Raw genomic sequence first — 20,474 nt, 5'->3', positions numbered from 1 at the left:
TTGGTGTTTACCAGTTTCCTTGGGAAAGGACAATGTAGTAGGGAAAATGTCACAGCAATTCATCTTAAAAAGAAATTCCCTCTGTCAGAAACCTCTCAGGAGTTTCAAATTCAGTTAGGGGATATCAGAAAGCAATTAAAGTCTAATTTAAAATCCCCACCCACATTCCGTCTTCTCTTCCTGCCAAGTGGTTATTGCTCCTGATCCACGTATTGGCAAATCTTTCCAAAATGAGCCATAATTTGCCTTAAAACTTTCTGGTCAAAGTGGAACTTTTCTTTTTGAAGAATGAGTTTGTAGTATCTCTGCAGAAAAAAAAAAAAAAAAAAAAAAAGCCCAAATGCTCTGATTTCCCAAGGACAACCTTGAAGTTGAAATTTCACCCAGAAATTCTTCTTGGACAAGGACATTGGGGGTGGATTTTGAAGCTGAGGCGCTTTCCAGGGGAGGTTCCTGGACCCTGCAGCTTCCCGGGGTGGATCCCAGTGTGCTCTCCCTTTGTTTTCCTCTTTCATTGATGGCTCCGCATCACTGCCTGGGTTAATAAAGAGAATAAAAGTGTGGCTGTGGAAGATTAAACAAATGAGCCATTAAAAGGGGATGGTTCCCTCCCTCTCTGTGCCCACAACGCCTCCTAGCAAAACACCACGAGAGCAGGGATGAAAAGCTTTCAGGGATGAGCTGGGAATGTGAGCACTGAGAGAGCCTGTGGCTGCTCCAGGGAGGAATCCCAATGTCATTCACAGCAAACCACTAATGGCTTCCCATGGTCTTTCCTGACAGGTGTTGACGGAGGAAGGCTTTGGGCCCATCACCACGGAGATCCGGGAGGCTCCTGAATTTTATTACGCCGAGGAATATCACCAGCAGTACCTCAGCAAGAACCCCGGCGGGTACTGCGGCCTGGGAGGGACGGGGGTTTCCTGCCCCATGGGCCTCAGGAAATAGCCTCTGCTTGCTCCACCACCTCCTCTTCATCACAGGGAAGAAAAGACCAGGAACCCCGGTGGATGTTCCCACAGCTTCCGTGGATAAAGATTTGGGGACCTGCTGGGGAGGCTTTCCATAATCATAAGTTTTCTGTTTGTTGACATCCAATGCCAAAGTAGAGGCAGGAATTGCTCCCATCGCAGCTTCTTGCTCTGTGCAGCTCCCGGGGTTTCCTTGTCATCTAGAAAGGTGGAAAGAGACCCAAACTTCTGAAGTTTGGCTCGAAATGCTGTTAAAAGGGTGAATTAGGAGGTGGTTGCACCCACAGCTGCTTTGCATTTCCAATGCCTTTGAGCTTTTTGATTTTCTTGGGTTAATTAATTTCCTAGTGTTCCCAGAGCTTTGACTTCTGGAGATGTGGTTGGGTTCCTTACCTGTCACAATGCTGGAATTTGATGTCTTTGGGAATAATGAATAGAGCAGATCAGTGATTCTCCCACCACAACTTCACTTTCACAGCATTTAGTACCACCTGTAGTGCCTATTTTCTGAAATTATTGCAGCCAGAAAAAATAAAATTGCAATGTGATGCTTCTTTTTGACAGTTCCAAGAAGTGAATAAACACAAAAATAAGTCTATTTTGTTTCCTGCTCTGCAATAAATGACAGAACAAGAAAAGAACAATGTTCTCTGTGATGTGTTCCAAGTAGATATCTGGGTAGATCTAAAAAAAAAAATTATCAAATATTATAAAATTCTGCAGTTTTCTAATTAAACACCAGGGCGTTTAAATCTGTATCATCAGTCATGACAGTACAGAGGAGTAGAATTATCCCTGTGATTAATTATTTGTACTTTAATAACTTGAGGAGCTCCCACCAAGAGCAGACTCGTGGCAAACGTAACTTGGGGCTGTCTCCAGTGAGTGTGCAGCCAAAATAGCAGGCCAGCCAGAAAGGGGGAAAATTAAATTTTGGATTTATTCAGGGGGTTCTCAGAGCTCAGACTCAAAGCTGCAGACAAAAGATGCAGGGATGCATGGTTTATCCCATATAGAAATGGGATCCTGTGGCTCCAGAGCTCAAGGAGTGAGCCGGGGGGGACTGATGGTGGAACTCAGAGACACAAATCCACAGCACCTCCTTCTCCACGGCACTGTTCTCCATAGCTTGGTTTGATGTTTCCTGCTCACCAGCTCAGCTTTAAAGCTCAAAAAGGCCCAAACCAGCTCCCTGAACATCTCCTGTGCCTACACAGCAGAGCAGATCGTGCTCCAAGCTTGGAGAGACCGAAAACGTGCCCCACAAAGTCAGAGTTTGGGATTGTAAATCCAGTGCTGCAGCCCTGCCTGCTGTTTCCAAACATGGGAAGTAAGTGTGTGCCAGAAAAATCAGCTCCCCATCTTCCCTCATGCTCCTCAGCTGATGCTGAGCTCATCCCAGTCTCAAAATGCAGAGGAAATCTGTCCTCTTGGCAGATTACACCTGGGTCTGGCTTGCAGGAGCTGCCTCAGGCAGGACTGCCCCATTAGGCTCTTTCTGGAGATGCCCCAAAATGTGCCCACAGCGCACTCGGAATTTTCATTTCTGTGGTAACTGAACCTGTCCCTAACCTGTCCTGCCATGGAGTTTTGTCAGTGCTCACAGCCAAGTAAACCAGCACTTGTGTCTCATTGCCTTGGCATGAAGTGACAGAGAAGCAAAGAAGAGAGGGGAGTAAAGTCTTACCCTCATCCTATGCACTGTCAGCCTCTGTGAAATCCAGATTCCAGTGGGATAATTCCTGGTGTGCTCCAAGGCAAAGCACTTCAGGTGCTGAATCATCTGGGGGCTCATAAAATGTCTCCTGGTTCCCTTCCTTTCCTCTCCCTCCCCTCCCACTCTGTGCTGTAGTTATTGTTTTGAAACAAGATGGAAAATCTTTGGGAAAAACTCTTACTATAGATATCCTCAAATCTGAGCCTGGCTGAGGTTTTTTTTAAGTCCTGTCCTGATGGAAATGATGTCTTGGTCTAAAAATCAGCATAATGGCTCCACTGATATTACAATTGTCTCACACCAAAATATTGTGATACCACAGGATTATTTACAGACATCTTTGATTTGATTTTGATTTGAGAGGTTTGATTGGACACACTTTGAAAATTTTCCTTTGACAGAGCTGCTGCTTTCTCACAGAATCCCAGAGTGATTTGGGGTGGAAGGGACCTTAAAGATGATCTCATCCCACTCCCTGCCACAGGCAGGGACACCTTTCACTATTCTGGTTTGCTCCAAGCCCTCTCCAACCTGGCCTGGAACGTTTCCAAGGATGGAGCAGCTCTCCTGTTTAAGCACATTCAAGTCAATACCCCAGGAATGGTCTAACTGGAGAGAAAATTATCAGGAAATGAGGAAATTAAAATGATGATTGGCTTTGGAGATGAAGTTGAAAGCTGATACAGGACCAGCTCCTGAGGTCCTCAAAGATGGTTCAAGATCCAGCAAGGGCTACAGCACCCAGCTCATGAAATCCTCTATTTCCATGTCCTGCGAGGTTAGCCTGGGCTACAGACAGGAATTTCACTTTGCCCTGTCCCTGCTAGAGCTGGAGGAAACCACAAACCTTTTGGAAACCCCTGAGCTTTCCTTCAGTGGCCCTTTTGCCTTGGGAAGGAACATCCGAGCGCTGCACCGACGGGAAGGAGTGGCTGCTGTGATGTCACCTGGATCGTGTTGACATGGAATGCAGGCGATGTCCTGAGGCATCTGCAGAGACATCGCTGTTCTGAGAGCTGTGGGAGTGTTGCACCAGGGTGGATTGAGATGCTGCTCCTTACCCTCTCCTGTTTAGCTTCCCTGACCAGCGGTGTCCAGGCAGGGTTTGTTTCTCAGCATTCTCAGCACAGAAGAGCTGCAGAATATTCACATGTGGGTAAGTGAATCAGATCTCAGCTTATTCCTTCTCCTGAGGGAATAAAGGTGCAGCCTGTGCTGCAGCCTGATGCACCTTCCACGCCCTAAACAAGGATTTTATCCTGTCTGCCGATGGGACATGGTCTCTCTCACCCCAAATTCCCGGGCAGTGCTTGTCAGAGTTTAGGTTTGGGGAGGTGACAGGGATGTCACCTTGGGAGGGATCAAATAACAGATCCAGGGAGGGCATTCTCACCCTTTACTCTGCTGAGAGTAAGCTCCCACCTGGAGCTCTGTGTCCAACTCTGGGGATCCCATGAGGGGATATGGAGCTCCTGGAAAGAGTCCAGAGGAGGCCAAGGAACTGCTCCCAGGGCTGGAGCCCCTCTGCTCTGGAGCCAGGCTGGGAGAGCTGGGGGTGCTCACCTGGAGAAGAGAAGGATCCAGGGAGAGCTCAGAGCCCTTCCAGGGCCTAAAGGGGCTCCAGGAGAGCTGGAGAGGGACTTGGGACAAGGGATGGAGGGACAGGACACAGGGAATGGCTGCACACTGCCATAGGGCAGGGATGGATGGGATATCAGGAAGGAATTCCTGGCTATGAGGGTGGGGAGGCCCTGGCACAGGTTTCCCAGAGAAGCTGTGTCTGCCCCTGGATCCCTGGAGTGTCCAAGGCCAGGCTGGGCAGGGCTTGGAGCAGAAGTAGAAGATGGAGTTGGAAAAATTATTTTAAAATCCTTTCCAACCCCGACCATTCTGCGATTCTGTGTTTCTCTGATTCCATGAATATTTCTATTTCTGTGCTCAGGGATGTCCTGCTGCTGTCCAGCACAGACTGTGACATTGCCGAATGTGTCCAAAATGTCCCTTTTTGTACCCAGGGTGTGGCCTCCGACCATCCTACGAGTCTTTCCAGAAGACTGGCAAGAGGATTGGCACAGGGATAGACATCAAGCCTGGGGAATTCCCGTGGCTCGTGAGCATCCAGAGCCATGGGAAGCACATCTGTGGAGGCACCATCATCAGTGCACTGTGGATTTTAACTGCAGCCCACTGCTTTGCAGATGAGCTGTGAGTGCTCCAGGGGTGGGAGGGCAGCCCAGGCACAGAGGGGGGTGACATTCCTCCCCTGGGTGCAGGATGTGCATCTCCTCGGGGTCACTGGCCATATATGTGTGACTGAGCCCTGAAAACAGGGGTTGTCTCCTCTGGGGGAGACAGGCCCATTTTTAAATGCAGAAATGTGCATAATCTGCATAACCAGAAGGGGCAGAAGGGGAATCCTTTGAGGGATGGCCGAAGCAGCCTTGGATAAATGCCTCTAATGCTATTCTGATGGCAGCATTTCTTGTGCATCCACACCTTGTAAAAGGTGATGCATTCCATTCTAGCTCGTTATATCTCCCAAATTACCTTTGCTTTCATACAGAAAACACTTTCCCCTCATGGACTCTGAGTTTAAAACACCAAGTTTTGGATAAATCAACTCAATTCAGTGTCCAGGGGCAGAGTCCAGCCATCTGTGAGTCCCCTCCAACATGTGGCAGGTCCAACAGCCGAGACTGCTCGGTGACAAATGTCCTGTGGCAGCACAGCCTGGAGCAGCTGGCTGGGGACAGCAGGGTCTGAGCAGCCAGCCCAGGGCACAGAGAACCAAAAGATCCAGACCATTCCTTCTGCTTGGTAGTGACTGGGTTATTTATAACCTGGCTGCATTTACCTCTGCACCCCTCTGACCTGGAAATCATCCTTTTCTAGGAGTGAGGGTAAATTCCTTGGATATTTATAGCTGAACTGCCTAAGCCACCATCATGCCCTGCTCTGGGGAGGAGGCACCAATCTTTATTACCCAAATCCTTCATGTTTACCTTGCCCTGGTTTGTTTTTAAGGCCACCAGATCTGACAGTGGCAGCGGGGGCAGTTAACCTCAGCATCCCACTGGAGGAGCACAACCCGGACAGCCTGATCCTGCACGAGGAGTTCAACAGAACCAGCCTGCAAAATGACATTGCCCTGATCCTGCTGAGCAGCCCCATCGAGTTCAGCACCAAGAAAATTCCCATCTGCCTGCCCTTTGTGTATGACACAGGCACGTGGAAGCACTGCTGGGCTGCTGGCTGGGAGAGCACAAGTGCAGGTGAGGTGCTGGGAGAAAAGCATTTGCTGATGGAAGGTGGATCACTTTTATCCATTTAAAGTGTCTGTCCTCTCCCTTGAGGGGTTTCCCAGACAAAGTTCCACTTCCCACCTCCCTGGTTAATACATCCAGACCCTCCCAGCCTCTGCACATCCACCAGTTCCCTGTTCAGGGCAAGAACCAGTCCCCAGCAGACCCCCAGAGCAAAACCTGGGCCCTATTTCCACACCACATCCAAACTCTGGACCTCTTTTTGGCACCCAGATGAAGACAAGCTCCACCCTGGTGGGTAAATTAAGCACAGAATCATAGAATTATTAAGGCTGGAAAGGACCTTTAAAGCTCATCTTATTCCAACCCCCTGCCAAGGGCAAGGGAAACTTCCACCATCCCAGGCTGCTCAGAGCCCCGTCCAGCCAGGTCTTGAACACTTGTCACCTTGTGGGACCCTTGTGGTTAACTTCAGCTTGGGATACTCTATGAATCACCCAGTTAGGTTGGGTCTAAAATGGTCTGGATTAAAGGAAATGAAGGTCTGGGTCTATCTTTGGCTTAATGCCTTCATGAGCTGGATTGACTCATTGCTTCTGGCCATTTCTTCCTCCAACTCATTTAGGACTGCAGATTGCTGCTGCTAATTGATCTCATTTAAGCCCTAATGAAAGCAGTTCCAGCACTGATTGTGACCCAAAATGTCTGTCCTGAACAAATGTCACTAATTAGCCAATGAGCTGTTTCATTATTGGAAAGAATTAATCAGGATTGGGAGGGCAGGGGGGTGCCTTGGAGCTTGAGTGGTCCTTCCCAGGATGCAGTAAGTGAATTTCCCATTGAATCCTTGCTATCCTGCTCCAATTGCTGGGGTTTTTTTGCATGAAACTCTGCATTTACCTTCTTTTAGGCTTCATTTTCCTCCCTCAACATTAACACACGACACTCTCATAGTTGTGAAGCTCTCCCACTTCACCAAGGTAACGTGCTCCTAGAACAGAGGGGCTGCTGCAGAATCCCTCTGCAGGATTTCCCTCGAGCTCCTCTGCAAAATCCATGGAGCAGCTCTGGGGATCGGCCTCGTGCTGCTGCATGAGCTCAGCTGACACGGATTCTACTTCCAAAAATTGGTGTCAGTGTGCTCAGCCTGGGCACCCCTCAACCTCTGGTAGAGGCTTCAGAAGAAATCCAGCAGCAGCTGAGTGTGGTGAGAGGGGAGTGTGAGGGTGTGAGATGGGCAAAGCCAAAAGGTGCAGGATCAGGGAATGGTTTGGGTTCATCCCATCCCACCCCCGGCCATGGGCAGGGACACCTCCCACTATCCCAGGCTCATCCAAGCGTGGTTCAGTCTGGCCTTGGACATTTCCAGGGATCCAGGGGCAGCCACAGCTTCTCTGGGCAACCTGTTCCAGGGCCTCACCGCCCTCATAGGGAACAATTCCTTCCCAATATCCCATCTATCCCTGCCCTCTGGCAGTGGGAAGCCATTCCCTGTGTCCTGTCCCTCCATCCCTGCTCCCAGCACCCTCTGTAGCTCTCCTGGAGCACCTTCAGGCTCTGGAGGACGCTCTAAAGTCTTCTCAGAGCTTTCTCTTCTCCAGATGAACTCCCCCAGCTTCTCTGCAGAACAGGAGAGTTTTACCTTCTTGGAGATTCCTACACTCAAAGCATTTTCATCTTTGGGCACTTCCATCTTAGCTGGAAAAGGGACGTGACAACTTTCCATCTTTTAGATCTTGTCATTGAGTCACAGTTTCCTGAAGGTTCTAAGAGGATTTAGCACAGTGAAATATGAAACAAGGAGTGAGTTTCAAACAATCTGAAGGTCTCAGTTTTATCCTTTAGACTCAGGTTCACTTTAGAGAGAAACGTGGGTGAAATAATTGGGGTTTCCAAGTAGCCCGGCACATTTTCAGTCTTTTTGTCACTTGCAGGTGGCAGCTGTGATTTCTGTATTCCCATTCCAAGGGAAGAATAAAGCAGATATTTCCTTTGTGTGCTGCCATCTCGAGAGCCACTCTGTGAAGACACAGCTGGTCCCCTGGGTGAGGCGTGTCCTTGCAGCCCTCCCTGGGGAGAACACTGTTTAGATTGGATATTAGGAAGAAAACACTTCCTTGGAAGAGTTGTTGGGCATTGGAACAGCTGCCCAGGGCAGTGGTGGAGTCCCCACCCCTGGAGGAATTTAAAACCCGTGTGGATGTGACCCTTGGGGACATGGGTCAGAGGTGGCCTTGGAAGTGCTGGGGGAATGGTTGGACTGAATGATCTCAAAGGTTGTTTCCAATGTAAATTATTCCATGATTTTATAATTCTAAGATTAGAATTCTGGGGAAAGCTCGGTGGACTTTGATCTGCAGGGGCTTGCACAGGAGCCCATGGAAAGCCCCTCAGACTGAGTTCCCAAAAAACCATGAGTGAGAAACCCCAGGGGTGCAGGGCAGCTCATCTCAGGTCATCACGAGACCACCCGACCCTTTGAGGGTTTCCCAGTATTCTGGCATCCCTGGCAGTGTCCAAAGCCAGACTGGATGGGGCTTGGAGCAACCTGGGATGGTGGAAGGTGTCCCTGCCATGGCAGGGACATCACTGGATGATCTTTAAGGTCCCTTTCCACCCAAACCATTCTGGGATTCTGTGATAAACTCAGGAGCACAAACTCATCACTGCCAACACTTGGGCATCCCCTGTATGCCCCCATGACCCCAAACCCTACTGTTCTGCCCAGAGACACCATTGCTCTGAGATGCTTTAGAAATCCAGCTGAGATTCTTCCCAAGGGAGGTCTCCAGCTGCTCTGCAGCTTTGTTGATCCTTCTCTTTTCATTTGCTGCAGCATCCCGTGTGCTGCAGAAAACAAGGATGAAGCTGATCAGCATGGAGAAATGCCTGAAGCAGATCCCACACCTCGTGGGGGGCATGATGTGTGCTGAGACAGAGCAAAGAGAAGGAGAAGGAGGAGAAGGAGGAGGAGGAGGAAGAGGCTGCCAGGTAAAGGAACCAGCATTCCTGGTTTGCTTCATGGCCAGGCTACACCCTGAAAGGAGACAGGAATGGTTCTCCAGGAGCCTCAAGGCAAAAGAATTAGGAGGGAAGTTTAATCTGGGGGTGTTTAATTTAAATATTAGAAACATTTCCCAGGTGAGGTCTTGGCTCTGACCCAAATGTGCTTGGTTGGTCTGTGGGTGCCAGAATGAGTCACATCTTGTGGCAGTGTGTTGGTGGCAGAGAATGAGGGACTTTTCAAGCTAAATTACAGTCTGAGCAGTATTTGATATCAGGGAGCTGACACAAACACACAAATGAGGCAAAACTCACTCACAACTTGCGCCCTCACAACACATTCCACCCCCAGGATCACCGTCCTGGTGTCAAATGAGATCTGGGAAGCCAAAATTCACCTTGTCTTTCATAGCATCCAGCTTCCAACCCCTCTCCTGAGTGACTGACAAGGACTGGGCTCTCCTACAACCTCTGATTCCAGACTGAGATTTCCCTCCTCCACCTGGAAATGTTTTTTCTAGGAATCACAGAGGGGTTTGGGTAGGACAGGGCCTTAAATCTCACCCAGTTCCAACCCCCTGCCATGGACAGGGACATCTTCCACTATCCCAGGCTGCTCCAAGACCCATCCAGCTGTATTTTATATGTGTCCAGGGGTTTGGAGGGGTCTGGATGGGGACACACATGGATGGACAGCTCCATTCCATAGGAATTACTCATTGGAGGAACTAAACCAGCACCCAGAGGGAGGATCTCCCTCTGACCTTTAGGCAAAGGCAGGGAGCACCAGGACCATGGGATGCTGAGGGAAAATTTGCAGAATGATTTTGTGATTAGCCAGAGAGCATCTGTCTCTGAAACCATCCAAGGAGTGACTTTCACCTCCATTAAGTTAAATCAAAAAATCTTAAAAAGAAACCTGCTGCAGGATAACATTAACATGATTAAAGGATGCACTGCCCAGCCCAGCTTAGCCTGAAGTTCTGTGGGTGAATGTTGCTGGTGAAGTAGCAGGAGCACTTGTTCCCAGCAAAATTAATCTCCTGGACTCAGAAGCTATTTAGATCCACAATAATATCAGAGTTGTCTGAGGAATGAAGTAGGACTGTGAGATTTCCAAGCAGTGGAAGCACAGGTCCATGGCATGGGTGATAAAACTCAGAATTCAGCGTCTTTCTGATTTTAGTGGGATCTTGGCCAGGCAGGAATGCTTTGTAAACTGGAATAAAGGAAACAGGACAAAACCAGAGCTGAGGATAGAAGTTGTACTTTTCAGGGATGAAACGAGTGACAGGACTTGCCACCAGATTTTGCTGATTTGCTGGAGGGGAAGCGTTTTGCTGCTGGGTGGTGTCCTGGATTTCTGAGAAATGCTGATTAGAGCCATGGAGGACACATTTTGGCCTCACCAGGCTATGTCAGCAACCTGGTGGCTTGTCCTGGTCATGGCCTGGGACAGGACAGGGTCGAACCTGATGCTTCCTCTGCAGCAGAGGCAACTGGGCAGAATCCCAGAATTATTTAAGTTGGAAAAGCCCTCCAAGAACACTGAGTCCATCTGGTGACCAATCCCCACCTTCTCACCAGCCCAGAGCACTGAGTGCCATGTCCAGACCTTCCTTGGGCACCTCCAGGGATGGGAACTCCAAACCTTCCTGGGCAGCTCCTTCCAATGCCTGACCACCCTTGCAGGGAAGATTTTTTTTCCTAATATCCAATTTAAACCTTCCCTGGCACAGTTTGAGGCCATCCCCTCTTCTCCTGTCCCTGTTCCCTGGGAGCAGAGCCTGACCGTGCCCCTGGCTGTCCCCTCCTGTCAGGAGTTGTCAGAGCCACAAGGTCCCCCCTGAGCCTCCTTTTCTCCAGGCTGAGCCCCCTTCCCAGCTCCCTCAGCCCCTCCTGGTGCTCCAGCCCCTTCCCCAGCTCCATTCCCTTCCCTGGACATGCTCCAGCCCCTCAATGTCCCCCGTGGAATGAGGGACAAAACCGGACAATCCATCTGCACTGTGGACAGTGCAATTGCCTGTAAGGGTTGTAGGGTTTGTGTCAGGGGAGAGTGAGGCCAGATTTCAAAATGCCCAAATCCTTCACATCCTCATCTCTGTCCTGGAGACAGAGCAGCCCTGGGCATGGCATTGGTCTGTTCCATCCAGCTATCTCCTGAGGAAATTCCAGGCTCCAGCTCTTGCTTGGATCAGGAGCCACCCATGAGTCCCTGTGGAGAGGCCAGGAAGGATTAGAAGCTCGGGCAAAGCAGAGATTCCTGATCAGGGAATAAACCCTGGAGATGCTGAGTTTGCTCCAGTAGCTGTAAGCCAATGAAGTCTGAATGCAGAGGAGATAAAATCCTGATATTAACCTTTCCTGGGATTTGCTGAGGATCAGGATCTATGTTTTCATATCCAGAGCCAGGCTAAGGCAGGAATGTTGCTGGACTCGAGGTTGTAAATCCACATGATCTACATCTGGATCTACATCTGGATCCAAATCTGTGACCTGTGCTGGAGGGAACAACTTTTCACATGGGGAGATAGTGACAGGACAAAGGAGAGTGGTTTTAAACCAGAAGATATTTAGGTGGGATATTAGAAAGGAATTCTTCCTGTGAGGCTGGTGAGGCCCTGGCATGGGTGAAGCTGTGGCTGCCCCTGGATCCCTGGAAGTGTCCAAGGCCAAAGTGGAGAGGGCTTGGAGCAACCTGGGATAGTGGAAGAAATTCTTCCTGATTCAGGTCCAACCTGAACCTCCCCTTGGTGCAGCTTGAGGCCACCCCATGAATAGAAAAGCCAAGAAAAAAAAGGCTCAGACATTTCACCAGCTGCCCTCATACCAGACCAGCCTAATTTGTGGATAACTGACCATGTTCCTCTAATAACTCAAGGAGATTGAATAGCAGAGCTCCCAAGTATTTTTATTTAAAAAAATAATCCATTGCCTTAAAAAGAAAAATCTATTCTATCCCAATTCCCTGGTGGTTCTGCAGACAAATATATGGATTTGCTGGGAATTAACACTACCAGGAGCCGTAATTGACTTATAGTTCTATTTAGTCATAAACATTAACATTAATGGATGTTCAGGGGGTACAAGTGCTAAAGAACAGACACTGGAGATGGCCTATGTATTATTTTTCTGTGTGCTACATTTCTTCCATGACCCCATGAACCACAATTGATGTCTCATTCCTTGCCTTCTTAAGCATCTTTTGTTAGGCTCTGATGCAATGGTAACTTGAACAATAATTAGAGTATAAGGGGCTCGCAAAGCAAATGCCTCCTTCCATGCCTTCCCTGCCCAGGCAAAATTCAGTAAATGGCCCAATTATAGTTCAGAGGGGCTGTGGGGAGAGCTCTGATGTGGTGATTAGGACAAAGTGTGTTCAGCTGGAGTCACGGGTCACCTACAGTTCAGCAGCACATGAAGGGGGGCCAGGCCCTGCTCTGATTCCAGGGGAAGGAATCCTCGTGTGACCCCCAGGAGCAGTGGAGTGGTTCCAGCTCAGGTGAGTCCTGGGCTGCAGCAGGGGGGATTTTGGCCATAAATCACACTGTGGTTGGGGTTTAAAAGGGCCTTAAAGCTCATCTGGTCCAACCTTCCACCATCTCAGGGTGCTCCAAGCCCCGTCCAGCCTGGCCTTGGACACTTCCAGGGATCCAGCAGCAGCCACAGCTTCTCTGGGCACCCTGTGCCAGGGCCTCCCCACCCTTACAAGGAACAATTCCTTCCTAATATCCCATCTAACCTTGCTTTCTTTCATGTTAAAGCCATTCCTCCTTGTCCCATCTCTGAAAATGCCCTTTACAGCCTCTGGGATGCTCAAGGCTCTCACCTCACAGAGCTGGAGCAATATCAGCCGTTTTTGTGCAAGCCTGGATGGGGTTTTCCATCCATTTCACAAATGTTTATTTTATAACCTTCAGCATCTATTTTATAACCTTCAGCATCTTCAGAACCATCTTTCCATCAAGAGGCATCAAAAACCATACCCTGGAGATGGGAGTCACTGAGATTGATTTAAGCATCTATGTTAAAATGACATCAAGCCCTGTGTGTGTGTTTGTTGCTCCCCATAAATTGAAATCCAGCTGAAGGGGTTTAGCTCATGGTGGTGCACTTGGCTCCATGGCAGAACAGTTGATTACATTTAATTGTCTGCTAGATATCCCAGGACATCCCCTGGTATCCCACTGCTCCCACCTCAACCTATGCCCGAGTGACTGCAGTGGAAGCCTGACACTTGGAAAAGCTCTGGCATCATTTCACAATGTCTTACATCCTTTTGCTGATCCAAACATGGCTCCAAAACTGCCAAGAAAGACTCGTGAAATAGAATTTTTTTGAAGGAAAGAAGTCTGCAAATTAAAACTGTATTTTTATAGGTAATTGTCATGCATTCAAGGAGAAGAGCACAAACCAGGATAATCTGGTCAGTCCTTGAAGCTGCTCAAAACGCCTGAATGGAGGTGGTTAAATTATGGTCTGGCTGAAGTCTGTAGGGATGGAGAGCACCCACAGGAGCTCTGCGGTCCTTCTGACCATCAGCTAAATGTTCCCTATGGCCAGGAGTCAAAACTATCCACATTTCAGTTAAAAGTTATTACAAACTCAAAGTTATTACAAAGTTACTGCAAACAAAAGCACAAAAGTACTTTATTATTGTATCTTACCTTAATAATCGAATCACAGAATCACTGAGGTTGGAAAAGACCTCTGAGATCATTGAGTCCAACCATTCCCCCAGAACTGCCAAGGCCACCATGTCCCCAGGTGCCACATGCACCTTTTTTCTGAACATTTCCAGGGTTGGTGACTCCATCACTGCCCTGGGCAGATGTGCCAGGGCTGGACAACCCTTTCGCTGAAGGCATTTTTCCTAATATTCAATGTAAACCTCCTGTGGTGCAATTTGAGGCTGTTTCCTCTTTTCTTGTTGAAGAGAATGATCCATTCCCCACCCTTGTCATGGATTTCCCATCACTGAACTGTTGCTACCACCAAGAGGTGTTTCTTTTCCCCAAGGGGCAGATTGCTTTAAGCAGGAAGATGTCCTGGGAAGCCCCAGAAGAAAGTAGTGGAGAAGTGTTTCTGCATTTGCAGTCCCTTCAGTTGTCTTCTGAAGGGTTCTTTGATGTGCAGTTCACAACAATCAAAACACTTTTCCATGAGTTTTTAGGACTTTCATCACTTTATTATTTTATGGTGTGGGCAGACAAGGGAGCAGGGTCTGATGGCTTCATTCTTTAATCTGTGAAAAATTAATTCCCAATGCAAGACCCTGGGATGATGATGAGGATGATGATGGGTGTCTCTTCTGCTTTCTTCCTCTGGGTCATAGATTTTACTCCCTCAGACTGAAGCTGTTTGGGAGTCCAGCATGGCTTTGTGTGCCTGGTGGGGAGTAGAACACCTCTGGATCCAGCTGAACACAAAATCCCAGCTTGCCCTGGGAGTGGGAAATGGCTGTGATGACTAGAGGAGCCACTTCTTATTCAATAACAGCTTTGAGGGGAAGCTGTGACTCACAGGCACATCCAAATTCTTTAAAGGAATTGCCAACCCTGTGGAAGAGGGTGGTTCAACCATCTAACATGTTCTGAGATTCCCTAAACTCTTGCAAGGAGATTCCTCACCATGGGTTCGTGGAGAAACTGGGCTGTCATGAAGTAGAAGGGATTTGAACAGAGAAAAAACTTACAGGGATAGTTTCACTGGCATCCCTGCAAGGAATTTTGATGTTCCAGGAGAGCCAATGCCAAGATGACCGAGTTGGCCAATGCCACAGTGTTCCTCAAAGTGGTCAAAGTGAAAGGTGGCTGTGCAGAGGTGCAGCAGGTCTCATTATTCTGAGTGACCAGGGGTTAAAACAGCAGCTGCAGCTTGTTATCAATGAAGAAAAATAATGGATATATGGAGAAGCAATTCAAGCTGTACACTGGCCATAATAGACTTTAATTTAGCTATTACCATGTCAGAAGAACTATGGGTAGTCCTTCAAAAACATCAGCTTGAGGCTCTGGGGAGGTCAAAAGGACAATGAGAGCATTAGGAATTATTAGGACAGGAATAAGTGGCAAAGCAAATGTGTTGTGCCAGGGCACTGCTCCTGGGAGCCTCCCTGCGTGTGTTTGCCATCTTTTCCACCTGAGAAAGGAGTGGGAATTTCAGTAAAGGAGGGAAGTGGAAGAGGAAGGATGAACAGGGATGTGGAAGAGCTGCTGGCAGCACAGGGAACAGACTCTGAAGCTTGCAGGGGAGATGCCTGATGGGGATGTGACACATTTCCAGCCTCATGGGCAGCATGGAGAGGAGTCAAGAGCTGTCCTCATATCACTGCTGCTCCAAGCACGTCAAAGAGGGGTGTCAGGTGGCCTTATCAGGCAGCAGAACTAAAACAAAGAGAAGGAAGTGTTTTTTCTTCCATCAGATAATTAAACTATGGGAGTCGCTGACCAGGATGTTGTGGGTATTTATCCTAAGGGATAAATGGATTCAAAAAGCAATTAGGCAATTTCCTGGATGGAGATCTCTCTGAGGCCATTAACCACTGGGATGTAAAGACAACTCTGAGAATACTTGTCCTGTTCCTCCTCCTCCTCCTCCCCTGAGCACTTGCTGCAGATGACAGCCAGAGACAGGAGTCTGGGCCACAGGGCTTTGGCCAGAGGCAGCTGCACTCTCTGTGCCACTGCAGTCACTAATGGCCCTGCTGACATCACAGTGGGTGAATTTGGGTCATCTTCTCCCATTTTCCAGCCAGGGGATGGAGGAACAGAGGAGCTGGAGGTTCTCAAAGGGTTTGTGTGAAGGAGTCCAGCTGTCCTGCATTACCTGGTGCCTTTCTGATACCTGCACATTGACGTGGCCACAGCCTCCTTCCTCCCACTTTAAAGACAGTTGGAAACAACAGGGCAAATGATGTTTGTAAAGCCTCTGTCTCCAGCAGCCAGGGCAGCCCTGATGGGCACTGTTATTGTTCCCAGTGTTGTTATTCCCATGCTGATTGTCTCCAATTTGCACAGAGCTCACCAACATGAAAATGAAACCAGCAATGACTTGCAGGGATTGTGCATCCACCTAATGAGGATCAGATGAGTTGTTCTCCCACCCCCAGAGCTTCTCCCACCTCGGAAGATTTATGTGGCTGAACATGTTTGTTCTGATCAATGACTGTGCTGCAGACACGAATACAAATGTAAAAGAGAGATTACACTTTTGATCCAAAGCCCACTAAAGGCAGCAGAAAGGCTCCCGATGCTCACAAAAAAAAAAAAAAGTTTTGGCCGCAGCAAAAAAGATGAAATTTTTGGTCAGCTTCAGTGAACAAAGCACCTTGTTAGGCAGTGACAGATTTTATACAACCCACAGCTATTTAACAGTGAATGTATCATTGCTTTCACCTCTCCTAATGGGAGGATTAACATGTTTAAGGCAGGAATTCAGCACCAGATCTGATTTGTTGCGTTTGCTTTTCACTCATCTTCGAGATGACAAGAAACATGAAACAGAAGCAAAGCTGCTATTATTAGTTTGGCTTTTCCAATCCAGAAACTTGGCACTGAGAGGGAAAAGCAGGAGCAGGTATCTGGTGTGTGTTGCTGACCAGGATTGCTTCAGCACCAGGATACAGGAGCCTGAAAAAGCAGTATTTAATAATTCTTCTATCCTCAGAGTCATTAACCTGAGCGTTCATTAAATTAGCGCTACTGGAAGCATCACAGAGCTGAGATAATTGTCCCAGCACTCAAAAACTTGCTCCTCCCATACCCTCTCCTACACAAGGATGGAAAACCTTGGGCCGGTGTTCCTGAAGGCTTAAGGTGGATACAGGGATATTCAGAAGTGTCCAAGGACTGAGTTTATTTTCTCATTTTTAATCCTATAAAAACCAGGCTCCTGATTCATCTGGGCTGCTGCTGTAATTATGTGAGACTATCACACGGAGAGGATGATTTGGCCCATTTTGTGATAAAATCCTCATGTAAAAGAGCTGAAGTTAGGAGAAATGGCATGTGAGAATACCCAGGAAGAAGAACAGCTCAACCGGCATGGAAAGAGATCAGGATTTGGGTCCCAGGGCTTGTGGATTAGGGAAATGGATTTGCAGCTGCCACCTGGGCTGCTCAGAGCATCCCTGAACTCCCTCTCTGCCCAAGTTTTAAATCACCGATCCCCCAAACATCCCCACTTCCCCACCAGAGGGGCTGGAAACCAAATGGACGTGGAAAAGAGGAAAAGAGGGGAAGAGCAGATGTGATTTGAGAGGGAAGCTGCTTGGAGCAGGGTTTAAAGGGGGATCTCTGGCTCTGCGAGTCGCATCCCAGCCCTGACCGCCATGCGACAATCCCCCCGGGGACGGTCACAGGGCATCAGGAATTCACTGGTGCCCCGGCGCCCCAGGAAGGAAGATCTTTCACAAGTGTGAGCAGCCTCTAAATTGGAGGCTGGAAATGATCTGTGCCAGGGCACTGCTCCTGAGAGCCTCCCTGCGTGTGATTGCCATCCTTTCCATCCGAGAAAGGAGTGGGAATTTCAGTAAAGGAGGGAAGTGGAACAGGAAGGGTGAACAGGGACATGGAAGAGCTGCTGGTAGGGGCTCGGCCAGTGCTGCAAATCTCCTTTTTTGCCTTTTTTTTTTTTTTTCTTTTTTTTTTTTTTTTTCTGCTGGGAGAACCTGGAGCGGAGCATCCCGGGCTCCCGCTCTCCAGACTCCGCTCGTTATCCCCGCCGTGGGAGGCTCCCAGCGCCTCCCTCTCGCCGCCAGGATAATTCCAGGATAATGCCAGGATAATGCCAGGATAATGCCAGGATAATGCCTTCGCCCCTTCCTGCCCCGAGGGGATCCGCAGTGAAATCCCCGGGAATGGAATCGTGCGTGGATGCTCATTCATCCCAGGACGCCGCCGCCGAGGACGCCCGCAAGGCGCGGCTCCAGGATCACCTCTGTGGTTTTCATGGGAATTCTTGGCTGGAATAGGGTCGGGAAACCTCTCCTAGATGCTGAGTCTGAAGAGGGTCCAGCAGCACTGTTTGAGATGCAAGGACGTGGCTATAATAACAGCAAGCAGTGTTGATTTTATGTTTGGACTCAACAATCTGAAAGGTCTTTTCCAGCCTAAATCTCTGGTCTTCCTTAGTCCCTTCCAACTCAGGATATTCTGTGATTCTACAAGTATTTCTTCATTTATCTTAATTTTTACCTCCTTTATGAATACTGAACTGAAAAAAAATGAAATAAAAAAGATAAGAATATTAATGACCAGAACCCTCCAGCTACTGGAGTGGGAATTCAGCCATAAACTTCAGCGAGTGCTGATGAGCTGCACAGGGAACTTCAGCCCCTTTCTTGCTCGTTAATTAATGTGTGTTAGCTCAGGGTAGCTGCTGGCAGAAGGGGTTTCATCCATTAATGACAAAGATGCTTCCCAAAGTAGTGTGCAAACGGGGAAGGACAACATTTCCCAGTAAAGTTCCCTGTCTTGGGAAATGGATTTGTATTGAATTTGTTTACCACAAGTGCTGGTTAGAAAAGGTGGAAAAAAGATTCAAAAAGGTGGAAAAAAGCTGGAGGGAAATTTATTTATAACAGAGACTGCACAGAAGTGAAGATGTCCTGGACTAGTTTGGCTTGGAAGGATCTTAAAAATCCTCTCATACCTTCCTGTCCAGCCTGGCCTTGGACATTTCCAGGATCCAGGGGCAGCCACAGCTTCTCTGGGCACCCTGAGCCAGGGCCTCTCCACCCTCACAGCCAAGAATTTCTTCCCAATATTCCATCTAAGCCTCTGGCAGTGTGCAGCCATTCCCTGTGTCCTGACCCTCCATCCCTTGTCCCAAGTCCCTCTCCAGCTCTCCTGGAGGCTCTTTAGGACATGGAAGGGGCTCTGAGCTCTCCCTGGATCCTTCTCTTCTCCAGGTGAACATTCCCAGCTCTCACACAGCCTTTCCTCAGAAAAATATTGCACCTGCCTTGTGTAGATTTTGTGCTGCTTTCTCTTCTCCCTGGGTTTGTGTCCAGAGGTTCCAGAGCTGGATGTGCTCTTGGTGCTGCAGCTACAGCAGCCAACAGGAGAATATTCCTCTTTTTGAGGTGGCTGCAACCTGCTTTTGAAGCCTAGCCCACACTGGGTGAGTGGTGGTTGTCCCTGCAGCAGCAGGGAAGTTTTCAGGGAAGTGACTGTGGCTTCAAGAAGGATTTGTCAGGATTATTGTTCATCTGCCTCCCAGTTTCTGGCTGCCAGCCCCCAGAAATTCACAGTGGCAGATACCCAGCACCTCCACGCAGCAGCTTTGCAGAGGAGACAAGCACTGAGAGAGCAGTCACAGCAAATGTCCCTTTTCTCTCTGGGATGGTGCCTCTTGCTGACAGGTCTCAGGTATCCTCCTGAGGCCACAGGAGCATGGCAATGACAGGGACTCAGTGCACTGAGCCAGAGCTTGGGACTGATCTCCTCCTCTTGCCTCCTCTATCTATTTATTCTGCAGGACCTCAGGGCTGAGCTGTGAAATTTTGAATCCAAATTCCCTTTTTTTTTCCTCCCCAAATTCTTGCAAAGCTGAGACAGAGATTGATTTCCCCACTCAGTCTGTGTGAAGCAGCTGCTCTGAGGGACCTGAGGTTGGATGCAGCTGTAACATTCCTGCCTCTGCCACAGGTGGACAGCGGGGGACCTCTGGTCTGCAGCTACTGGAACACCATGAAGTGGTTCCAGGTCGGCATCATCAGTGGAGGAAAGCCAAACCACAGGATTTTAACACCTGTTTACAGCTACCAGGACTGGATTGAGAAGGAAACAGCCATTAGAGGAAAACCTTTCTTCATTGAGGGTGTGGACAGCGGAGCACGTCTCAGGGTTGCTCGTTCCAGGGCTGGAACACAGGTGGTGTCTCTGGGGTATTGTCTCCTTTTATTCATCTTTTCAATAGCAATAAAATTACCCTGAAAGAAGATTTTTGAAAATAAAAGTCAGAACTGCCACTTCACTATTTTTTCTGAGGCCAACCTGCTCAATGTCACTGACATAGATACAGGGACCAATGGGAGATGCCACTGACACAGGCAGCAAGGCAGAGGGTGGAGAAATGAAATTAAGGAGGCAGAATTTGGGCAAGAAGGGCCATAATCCTCTGGAAAACAGAGATATTCCACACTGCTGGGTCACACTGGACTCAGTTGTTTGCTAAGCTCAGGTGCCAAGTGATGATGTGGCATGTGAAGGTGCTGATCCCCTTGGAAAGTTGCAACCCAGAGGAAGAGATTCACTCACTCATTATTGTTAGTTGCTGTAGGATAGCTCTGGGCTTTTGAATCTTACAGATCAGCTGGACTAATTTATTTTAGTCTAATTTTTTTTTTTTTTTTACTAAGAGCACCCACAGAGAGCTCAGCCCTTGCTCAGGTGCTGTCAAACTTCTCGGATAGCACCACTGAGGCACTGAAAGAGGTTGCCCAGAGAAGCTGTGGCTGCCCCTGGATCCCTGGAAGTGTCCAAGCCAGGTTGGACGGGGCTTGGAGCAACCTGG

General features: G+C 48.6%; 2 protein-coding genes across 5 annotated transcripts in view; both read left to right on the top strand.

Moving 5' to 3' along the window:
• The window catches only part of MSRA (methionine sulfoxide reductase A), a 227,942-nt gene extending 226,373 nt beyond the window's left edge, over positions 1 to 1,569 (top strand). For all 4 annotated transcript variants that reach the window (XM_031504479.2, XM_031504481.2, XM_031504482.2 and 1 more), the window contains one exon: positions 784 to 1,569. In XM_031504479.2, the coding sequence (XP_031360339.1) occupies positions 784 to 948 (165 nt within the window). In that variant the 3' untranslated portion in view covers positions 949 to 1,569. The remainder of the gene's footprint in view (positions 1 to 783) is intronic.
• Positions 1,570 to 3,647: 2,078 nt separating this feature from the next.
• LOC110475985 (serine protease 55) lies at positions 3,648 to 19,923 on the top strand. The gene is made up of 5 exons (XM_077781820.1): positions 3,648 to 3,784; positions 4,698 to 4,893; positions 5,713 to 5,960; positions 8,788 to 8,942; positions 19,607 to 19,923. The coding sequence occupies exons 1-5, from the start codon at positions 3,736 to 3,738 to the stop codon at positions 19,892 to 19,894; spliced, it is 936 nt and encodes a 311-aa protein (XP_077637946.1). The 5' UTR covers positions 3,648 to 3,735; the 3' UTR covers positions 19,895 to 19,923.
• The last annotated feature ends 551 nt before the right edge of the window (positions 19,924 to 20,474 follow it).

This window comes from Lonchura striata, chromosome 3, assembly GCF_046129695.1.
Source record: "Lonchura striata isolate bLonStr1 chromosome 3, bLonStr1.mat, whole genome shotgun sequence".
NCBI lineage: Eukaryota > Metazoa > Chordata > Aves > Passeriformes > Estrildidae > Lonchura > Lonchura striata.
This window is presented reverse-complemented; position numbering and strand designations above follow the sequence as displayed.

Bases quoted from the DNA above. Each gene is read 5' to 3' on its own strand.
- LOC110475985 (XM_077781820.1), top strand. From the start codon at position 3,736: ATGCTGCTCCTTACCCTCTCCTGTTTAGCTTCCCTGACCAGCGGTGTC. The intron at 3,785-4,697 runs AGGCAGGGTTTG...GTCCCTTTTTGT, and splicing joins TTCCCTGACCAGCGGTGTCC to ACCCAGGGTGTGGCCTCCGA. The intron at 8,943-19,606 runs GTAAAGGAACCA...CCTCTGCCACAG, and splicing joins GAGGAGGAAGAGGCTGCCAG to GTGGACAGCGGGGGACCTCT.